The sequence below is a fragment of the Lolium perenne genome, chromosome 4 (genome assembly GCF_019359855.2).
Source record: "Lolium perenne isolate Kyuss_39 chromosome 4, Kyuss_2.0, whole genome shotgun sequence".
NCBI lineage: Eukaryota > Viridiplantae > Streptophyta > Magnoliopsida > Poales > Poaceae > Lolium > Lolium perenne.
Genome location: NC_067247.2, coordinates 383,721,811 through 383,732,107, shown reverse-complemented (window position 1 = coordinate 383,732,107; position 10,297 = coordinate 383,721,811). Strand labels below are relative to the sequence as shown.

The 10,297-nt window shown below is 46.5% G+C and overlaps 1 protein-coding gene and 1 long non-coding RNA gene across 6 annotated transcripts; one reads left to right on the top strand and one right to left on the bottom strand.

Annotated features, from left to right (window-relative positions):
* The first annotated feature begins 1,389 nt into the window (after positions 1-1,389).
* Positions 1,390-7,500, top strand: LOC127297280 (uncharacterized). 5 transcript variants are annotated; one of them, XR_011744130.1, is made up of 3 exons: positions 1,390-2,350; positions 2,431-4,915; positions 5,047-7,500. It is a non-coding gene; the product is annotated as an uncharacterized lncRNA (long non-coding RNA). The 5 variants fall into 5 exon arrangements; XR_011744131.1 differs by having other exon boundaries at positions 1,391-3,693; positions 4,222-4,915; XR_007849040.2 differs by having other exon boundaries at positions 1,401-4,915; positions 5,047-5,920; positions 6,331-7,500.
* A 460-nt stretch (positions 7,501-7,960) lies between these two features.
* LOC127297279 (beta-carotene hydroxylase 1, chloroplastic) lies at positions 7,961-10,070 on the bottom strand. Its single transcript, XM_051327577.2, has 6 exons — positions 9,585-10,070; positions 9,412-9,471; positions 9,074-9,280; positions 8,614-8,739; positions 8,460-8,516; positions 7,961-8,357 (listed from the first exon to the last, which is right to left on the bottom strand). Exons 1-6 carry the CDS (start codon positions 9,924-9,926, stop codon positions 8,268-8,270), a joined length of 882 nt encoding a protein of 293 aa, XP_051183537.1. The 5' UTR covers positions 9,927-10,070; the 3' UTR covers positions 7,961-8,267.
* Between the last annotated feature and the right edge of the window lie 227 nt (positions 10,071-10,297).

Here is a 10,297-nt window from a genome sequence, read left to right as displayed (position 1 = left end):
TAGCAATTTCGGATAACGAAAAGTGTCTTTGATTTCCGAGCTCCGGTGATCCATTTATTTCTAAAAAAACGAAGTTATAAGTTTCAATATACTTTTTAATACATATATGGATATAGTCAATGCCGTAAGTATTTAAAATTTGCTAGTTTGCATGTTGGTGGGATAGACCAACGGCTACATCCAGATTTTTCTCAAATCTTGTTTGAAACTCTTAAATGTGTTTTTCGTATTTTTTAAAACTGTTGGATCACTGGATCTCGGGAGCCAAAAAATCTTCACTCTTTCAGGCTATAAAACATTGAGTATATTTACTTACAAATCGTCGCTTGACGTTGACTCAAGTTTGTGGGCCAAGTGTATGAGGACTCAATCCTAATCTTAGAAGGTTGCCTTGTTGACACTGAAACTCAAGAATAGAACACATAAAGACATCCAAAAGAAAAGACTGAAATCGAATACTGTACATTGAGATGTTTCCACGCCTCGAACATGACTCTCATGAGAAACAACCGCACGAGGCGATTCCAGTTCCAGGTCTCTCACCAGTAATTCCATCCCTCCCATTCTCCTCTATCACCGTCCTGGCATAGCGAGGGAGAGGGGAGGTCTAATTCTCGTTTCTGTGTTTGTGTTTTAGCCCTAGGTTTTCGAGATTTCTTTATCGGTGTCTGATGTTGGGACATATGTTGATGGTGCTTCTAGTAATAATGCTCTCTCGGTCCACGACTCGCTGGAGGTGATGCTGACGCCGGTGATAGGCTTGTGGAGTCCAAGTTGTTGGAGTGATGTCGATCTGGCATTGCGTCGTGACGTGGCGGCGAGAAGTGATGCTCTTGTAGTGTGGCGGTCTTAACTGTTGCGTGTTTGCGGAAAACGGTGGGGCATCCGGCCACTTGAAGGGTGGGGTGGCGATGGACACAACTCAGCATTGAAAAGGCTCAAAGGGCTTTTTTGGCTGATGTTCCTTATGGGGCTAGATATAGTCGTACGGGGCTTGTGGCTATCGCGGCTCGTTAAGATCTCATGGCCAAGGGTTTGTTTAGCGTCAAAGAGTGAATCAACTCGTGCTTTTTTCTCTAGCGATGGTGATGGGCGTGTGGTTGATAGTTGTGGCTACATAAAAAAAATTGAAGACTGTAACCATATGCACCCCGTCTAAAAAATAACATGAGTTGATTTTCTTTTTCAAACTTACAGGCGTCAACGACTGTGCTATCGTGCAACGTATGCTGTGCCTTATTTTAGTGAGTCGATGACAAGGCGGTGCGTCCGTTCTTCCTTAAACAAATCGGAGCAGTAGTGTAATCTACACTACTTAAAAAGGAGGAACATGTTCCCTATTCTGCCAACCATCCCACTACGACCAAGCCTTTCGTCGTCTGCTTCGTCCTGCCGCACGCACCAAAATGGGCCAAGCCCAACAAGTCCACGTACGTGCGGAAGGCACATACAGACCCTGATTCAGGAGTCTGCCCACGCCCGCCAGCGCCATCTCCTCCTTCGTCCACCCCCGGCGCCGCCAGCGCCATCTCCGCCTTCGTCCATCCCCCGCTCCACCAGCTCCACGCTCATCGCATACTCCATCGGGCACGAGGTCTGGATCTCCAGGGCGGGCTTGTCGTTGCCGATCTTATCATCGTCTGGTACATCTCCCGCTCCGTTTGCGAAACCAAAATGGATACTCTCGCATGGGCGCTCGCCACCGCTGCTGGACGACAACGTCGTGAAGCTGCTGCTCTTCTTCACCGACAGCAAGCCTTCCTCCGGTCTCACTTCATGCCCGGTACTCAACCCAATCCCCTCCCATCCTTCTTCCCTCTCTCGATCTAAACCTAACGCGAATCAGATTAACAACGTGACCCCGAGGACTAGCTCCGGTAGCAACTTGACGCGTGGAATCGAGCAGATCTAATCGAATCCTTCCCGATTTTGTTAAAATTCTGATTCTGGTCTTTGGCAACCGGAGTACCTTTTCTCGTCCAATCCGCGACCAGGTTCTCTGCTCCGGTCGCTCCTCGCCTCGCCTAGGATGGGCAGGGCCAGATGGGGTGAGCGTCGCACCTGAGTTGGGAGGGGAAAAGGGGGTGGGCGTCGTGCATGGCGTGGTTGGGGACGGAATCGTGGGTGAGGAACCGCTACTGATTTGGAGCTCCTGAAGCTCGTGGATGGCGTGCTGCGAGCAATTTAGGCTAGCTCCAGATGCCGCTTGTGCCCTCCCATCCCATCTCTCTGTCATGGCCGAGTAATTTGGTACTACTAACTTAGGATTGGGAGGATTCAGATGATGCTGTGAGATTGAAGGAAATTGCTACGCTTGGAAGCGTCACAAACCCCTGTTCTCTGTTTCCAGGTGAGAGGTGGATTGTTCGAACAATTAAGTATGCGAGGGCACGCTTTAGTGGATTGTTTCTCATGCCATTTTCTCTGTAGACTGCAAGCCCAAATGCCTCCATGGTCTCAATCAGGAACGCCTCTCTGCAGCCTTTATGGCCTGATCAATGGAGCCAGCACAAGGATAACTGCATCGAACTGGTTGTCGTATCGATACAGCGGAAGAAGCGCGCCATCGGGAGGTGATGCACGGCCTCGGTGTGTACGACGTCACATGTGCGCTCTCCGGCGAGTGGACATTGGAGAAGGAGGTGCTCCTCCGTTACCATAGCTCCAATACAGCTTGCAAACTCATTGAGCTCGGTTGAAGGTACTTTGTGGAGGAGAACCGTTCCAAGCAGGGAACAGGTGGGGGAGGCGTCCGGTGGAGGGAAACGGGACTGGCCGAGACGAGGTTCGGCCGGACTTTGGCAGCCGACGACAGCGGTCACCACAGGACTCGTCTTGCCTCTTCTTCTGCGGAAGGGAGCACCTCCACAAATTGCTTAGTGCTGCGGCTACTATTGTCCTGCTGGCTGCTGTTGTACTAAATGTATGTGATGCTGGGTATAAATTCTGGCCTAAAGTTCTTTCGAAAGTCATGACGTTAGTTGTGGTCAACCTACTGATCAATATGATAAGAGTTTTCTGCAGCGGCATCATTGCTGGGTTCATTGAGTTGAACCCTTTTGCTGTGATCTTATTTTGTCCGCCCCTTCCTACTGCATCTTATATGTTTATTTCAGACAAATATGGTCGATTGTATAACAGTATGAATTTGAAGCTCAATTGCAAGAAAAGGGGCGTAGTGAGACTTTCACCGCTGAGTTCTTGATCATTGATCTGAATGTTTCTATCAAAAACAATCTTTATTTGAGTGTGCATATTGTGAAGCTTTGGGCGTTTCAGATATCCATATCCCTGTACAGTCTGAAGATTGGAGTAGGTCTGCATTTACCTTTTTACAAAAGTGAGATAAATAAGACACCCTGTACATGGTTCGATTTTAATTGGTTTTAGTATATTTTTTCAGATCACAGTAGTTAATTTGTGTGCTCTTCTAATATGCACTGATTCATGTTTTAGGGCAATTTCAAGGTTGGTGCATATTTCTCAAAATACTGGGATAAGTGCACATTGCTCCGTTTCTTGTAGGAGTACATTGAACATTCCATTGTTTCTGAAAATTCTATATTGGTGTGCTCTTTTGTCAGCAATTAATATGAATACTATGAACACAATCACAAGGAATGCTACGGAGGTTGTGCTTGCCCTTGGTGATGATTCAAGAGTTGACGTATCCTTTCTAAAGTGACAACAAAGGTATGACAACAAAACTGATATATAGTTTCCACTGTGCAGGCCCCTACACTTATTTACTTTTCCTTTCTGCTATATTCATAATGATCCAGCAATCTTACTGCTGCAATTTATTTAATGATTCATCACAAGTTAGAATCATTGTGGATGTATATTCGGTGAGGCCATGACATGTCATCTCGGGTGGTTCCTGAAAATAATTCCTTATTTCATATATGGAGTACAAGCAAATGCATTACTTTTAGAATATGTTAGGACCAATGTCGGTTTTCAAGTATTTTCCTTAATTTGTAGATTAACTTTTTCACGAAATGGTAGCTTGATGTAGCGGGCTAAGCCTGCATTAGTCTTCTCTAAACTTACACATGACAATCTTAAGAGGATTTCATTTCTATTGTTGTATACTGGCATGAGCCCACACATCAGGATACATTCCAAATCAGTTGGTACTGAATATATTTACTTCATGCTATACATGGTTAAGCTACTAGCTTCTCTAATCCATATTTCGTTTTTTTTAACCATGTGCAGATATTATATCAACGACTATTTCACTTCATATGAGTGACACATGTTACCTGATTCTGCATTTATTATTCCTATTTTAGGACACCATTTTGTATATGCACAACTGATATATACCTTTCACTATGCAAGCGCCTACACTTATTTACTCTTTCAATTTTAGGTATTGTCACAATGAATATTCAATGCCGTTTGTAGTCCCAGAGTTGGAAAGATACATGTTCTTTAATGCATTATTTATTAGTCTTTCCATTGGTTGTACACACTTAGTACTTTATTTCTATGTATGTATTTCTCTGTACATACAAACTTATGAATAATTTAGTAATATTTATTTAGCTGATTACTTCAGAAGTTTCTCTGTATACTTTGAACTGCATGGTTTGTTGTGAGCACAGCACACACATTGTTCCTGAATCTTCCAGCTGCAATAAAGTTGTTGGTGAAGTGAAAGGAACTTGCATTTGCTTTTGGTGATGCAGCAATCAATTTTGGTTCTATGTTGTCATCTTCCTTGCCGGGAATACTTTATACTTATTACAATTTTGCTTTTGATGAAATCTGGTCAAAGAGTTCTAATTGTTGAATTCTCTGAACTGACTTGAAAAGTATAGTACTGAATGCTAAGCGTGGGCTTGGTATTGTTTTCGGGAAATATTGAGGACTGAGTTACACTCTGAAAGCTCCAGAGAAGCTGACAGTAAGTGTTGGTTTTTCCGTTTTTGGGATCATGAGTTAGTGGTTGTAGTATCATTTCTTTCATGGAACTTTTCGCTTCGGTTTGTCTCACCAAGTTGGAAGTTCCATTGAAAATGCTGTTTTTTTTTGCAGAGAAAGGCGTTGATATTAGTTCAGACAAATTACAGAGAGGCCCCCACAAGAAAACAAAATTACAGACCAGCCCAATTGTAAAACGACCACGCCGGCGACACCGCAGTGCTGTCGGTGGCATGCCGCTGCTCCTACTCCCCTAGACGCCATGGATCGGGAGCATCCCCAAGCCAGCGGGAAGTCGCCGAGCACCGATCCCGAAGGATCTACACCGGAGGCCGCCGTCGTCGCCGCGCTGAACAACACCAACACCTTGCAGAACTTCAGTTAAGGCCCTGTTAAGGCCGAGGTAATAGTTCTCGGGAGAAGCAATTTCAGTTTTCTACTGTAATGCTTTCATATCCTTTATTGTGTTTATGTGCCCCGATAATGGTCACTTGGAAAATCGACTAAGAATTTGCAAATCGATTTGTAAACTTGTGCAAACAACCATATACTCACGGAGATGGATGGCTTCTCCGGCAACAATGGTGTAGCCCTGCTCTTATATTATTGCCTGCGTGAAATGTAAGATGAGCTTTGATTAATACTTTGTCGTTTTTGCTACTCTGCTTCTGATCTTGTTGTGGTAATATGATCTGTAGGTGCCATACTTGCTCCGGTAACCAAAAATCCTGGACATTGTGATCTTCAGTGCTCCCCTAGCTCTTCCGTTATGATGATTTCCGGTCCCTGTAAATTATTTGCTCACAATACATAGTGAATCTGATGTTTCAAATGCAACGTTGTGGCAGGCTATGGGCTACAGACCTACTATTATTAGGCAATGTGGCAAGTGGTTAATTGTGGTGCTGTAGATTATTAAACCAGACCATCTGGTACACGATATGTATGAGGAAAATCAGGTGTCCAAGTTTTCTTTTTTACCTCAATGGTAGGTTCAGTATATCGCAACAAATTCCTATGAGAATTTAGGTTTAGATAATATTAGCTTATATGTCTTGGTTGACTTTACGCCAACTCAATTTATATGAGTTAGTTATCGATTTTTTTTTTCAATATTAGCAAAAAAACTTTTCCCTGTAATATATGCAATGCTGATTCAAGGTTGTATTGCAATCACATGTCTTGTGTACTGATCTTCTTTGTCCATTTGGGAAATTGTCCACGGTCAATATCACTATGTGCTCTATGTTTTAATTTTGTCGGTTTTCATTTCTCATTATATTATTCGCATAATTACTTCAGATCATCATTTGAATACAATTGTATTTTTGAATAAAACATCTATCTGTAGTTAATTAATCCAACCTTCTTATCATAATGTCATATCCCCTTTTTCAGATATACTAGGGGAGAAACCCGTGGCAGCGGTGGGAGGCAGTGTAGGAGCAAATCCTCTCGCCAGTGGTGGGGGGAGGCAGATAAGGGGCGGCTGTTGGCACCGGCAGATAAGGGGTGGATGTCGGCACCGGCGACAGGGAGGCAATGAAGGGGATGGTCGACGCGGCTTGACGAGGGAAAGTGAAGACAACATCGGAGGTTGAGAGTGTGATGTGTCCGGTTCGTGCTGTCATTCTCTTTTCTTTCCATAATCCATAGTAGGGCATACACCTCTCTTCTTTTTCTCTACAGTGTGCCAATGAAGTGAGCTACTTCATCAATTTATACACTTCTCAGTAGGCAATGAAATAAATGTTAGGTTTTCTTTGGTCCAGCTAGCATTAGAAGTGCATGATGTTTTCTTATCATTGATCTGAATGTTTTCCTTGGTTCAAAGCAATAAGAAAATTATATAATTGCCATTCTTTCTTTTCTTGGAGCATTAAGTCTTCTCTTTTCGTTAATATATTGAGCTTAAATATTACCTGAGGTCTAAAGTACCATCAGCTTCTATGGAAACTGAAGCGGTTGTTGTATATTTGCATGGATCTGAATATAATCATTACCTTTATCAGAACCAGCACATGAGTCCTTTGGCAGAACCAACATCTTAGCCCTAGATTTCTTCTTTGGCCTGACAACCTTCTCGAGAATAGGTACTAGCCTGCACCCGTTATTCTCCAGACTACTACGTGTAAACCTACGATTCTCTGGCTCAACGCCTCAACCATAGCTGGTTGCACCTTTCTTAGACCATATAACTTACTTAAGTAGCTAATTAAACCACACACAGGCAAAAGGTAAAAAGCAACTTGATTAAATACAAGTATATTTCTAAAAACATGTGTTATTATATTTATAAATATCAATGTGTTGTTTGGACTAATTAGAAAAAAAGTACTCCTTCAGTTATGACGGCCTAGAACACTGGTGTGGGACCGCGGAAGAGTAAAGAAGGCCTAAAACTTGGAATCACATAGATGCACAACAATGGTTTCTTTTATTACGTTCAATATTATCATGTTGTAGTACATTATGATATTCCTGATTTGATTTGAATTTTCATAGAAAATTGTAAATTATATATGTTCATTGAAAAATAACGACCCGTTGCAACGCACGGGCAGTTGTACTAGTTCTTGAAAACTCGAGAGCCCAGTTTATCCCATTGACCACCGGCAAGCGTATCACGGCGAGGATCCCGCCCACATGCATATCCATCCCCAAGCCCCACGAGGCAATGCAACGACTCGTCACATGCACAGATACAGTGCACATCATTGAAATGTAGAGACGCGCGCCGTGAACTGAACTGAAAGAGCCCCAGGTCCCTGATAATTGGTGATGAACTTTTGCTTCTAGGGACCAACAGCATCACGATCGGCGGTCCGTGGAGGTCTCTTCTTTGCCATATTCAGGGTCGATCCCGACCGACATAGCATGTTCCAAACAGAAAACAATCGAAGCATGACTGGTAACTGTATTACCTGCCGCGTGGCCCAGAATCCGTTTGGTGACGATGAGTTGGTATCATGTGGATCTGTTCAAGCGCTCATAATGCAGTCATGTGGGCGATAGTAATACACAAAGATTTTATACGATACTATGCTGTCCCACTACAGTCAGCAGCACGATACAGTAAGATAATAATAATACAGTAACAGATACAGTACGTCAGCTCCACATACAGTACCAGGAGGCGTCAACATGCACCAGCACCAGCACAACATCTCTAATACCAGTGTGCTCCACCGACTGACCCAAGCCAGCTACCATTTTCTAACTAAACTATCCCTCTTCCTCTTCTATGAACAGACCACATTAATTCAGACAAAACCTGTATTCCGCAATCACAAGAAGGCAGAATACCTATGATGAACCGAGCAGCTATTTGTTTCTCATTGCATAGCGTCTAGGGTCTCTCTTCTCTTGATCCTTTTCTGAATCTCCTTCTCCAGCTCCTCGGTCCCGCCCACCTCCTCCAGCTCCTGTCAACCAAAATCCGTCAGTATGAACCAATAGAAGCGTTGAAGAATGTCAAAACAGTTCAAAATCTTGTCATAAATCAAATGATATATAAGTTGAGTCACCTTGGGCCCGAGGAAGAGCCCATACGGCACGCTGTCGAACTTGTCCATGTGATGGATCTGCAGAGACCATAAATGCCATGTATGGGTCAGATTTCGGAGACGACTGTGTGGTTAAGCTGGGCCAGAGGTGCGCAGAGGGAGATCGGACTCGGACCTGGTGCGCGGCGGCGACTCGCCGGAAGTAGGGCACGTTCTCGATGGGCCCGACGGGGAAGCGGCGGTGGACGAGGCCGTCGTGGACGAACATGTAGGCCATCCCGAAGAGCGTGATCCCGAGCCCCTGTCGCACAGAGACACGTGGAAGGGTCAGGTCAGGTCAGATCGCGCCACGTCAGCACTGACATCCGATGCGCAAAATAGAATATTGCCGACGACAGGAACGCTGCTGTCAGCTAGGATACGAAATCGGCGTTGGGCGCGCCGCGCGGGCCGTTGTCGTCTGCCGGTGGGCTGCGGCATGGGCGCCGATGGCGCCGCCGCAACGCGACAACGGAGGAAACAAACACTTGTGTTCCTCCCACCCCACGGCACGCACAGCACAGGTGTGTGGGCGGGCGCGCGTGGTTTGTGCGGAAGGGGAAGAGAGGGGAACTGGAAATTGGAAGAGTGCGTACCGCGCCGAAGCAGAGCCCCGGGACGAGGCCGCGGTTGAAGAAGCCGAAGGCGAGGAGGGCCATGGCGGGCACGGCGTTGACGATGGCGAAGACGTCGTTGAGCTCGAATGGCCCGTCGCGGGGCCGGTGGTGGGACTCGTGCATGTGCCACAGCGAGGCGTGCCACAGCGCGCGGTGCGCCCACCGCGCCCAGAACTCCATCCCCACCTGCGAGCAAGCCATCGCCATCGCCACAGATGCCTTATCAGAAATGCACATCGAGTTCTAGTGGTGTTCTGCTGGCCCGTGCGGCGTGCGTCACGTGGAGGCAGGATGTGACGGGGAAAATGAAGACTCACCGCCGCGCCCACGGATAGTGCGAAGGTGCCCAACATCTCCGTCACCGGAATCTCGCCTCCCTGGCAAAACGCAAAGCAGTAGGAACGGATCGACGAAAGTTAGTAGAGGAACGGAAAGTTGCAAGGAAATCGTGGGGAATTGCCATGGCGAGATGCGGAATGGGAAATTATACCTCCATTTGCCAGGCGAAGCGGTAGTAGACGGCGGCGGCGGCCATGGAGGTGATCCCGAGGCTGGACATCACCGCCGCCACCAGGTAGGTCCGCCGCTCCGACTCCTTCCTCGCCTTGCGCTCCGAAACCGCCATCCGCGCCTCGTTCGCCTCCTCCTCGACCTCCACCTCCGGGGCGTCGGCCCTGCCGTCGGAGGCCACGCGCAGGACGACGGGCACGGCGACGCGGCGCGTGGGGGAGAGCGGGAGCGGCGCGAAGGCGAGGCGCGCCGGCGGGCCGCGGGCGCGGGGGCGGGAGGCGGCGAGAGGGAATGGCGCGGCCACCAGCCTGGCGACGGCCATGAGATGAGATGAGATGAGATGAGGCGGTCCTGGGTTTTGCTAGCGTCCGACCGGGGTGGAGCGCTGGTTTGAGGGGTCCGGCTCGTGGAACGAGAGAGTGAAGCGTACGCTGGGGGACAAGTGGGTCGTCGCAGGAGTCAACTTGTGGACAAGGGAAATGCGCCGGAGGGGATCCGCTTTTTATAGCCAACCAAAGACAAACAAAAAATAATAATACGCAGAACATCGTGACAGTACATCATCCTCAAATAAGTGCACATGTCTTAAATCAAACTTTACGACAGTAATTTCTATCAACTCTTTAGAAAAACGTAGCAACATTCAGTTCAAAAAAAAACATAGCAACATTTAGATAAATTGGGCTAGTTTGC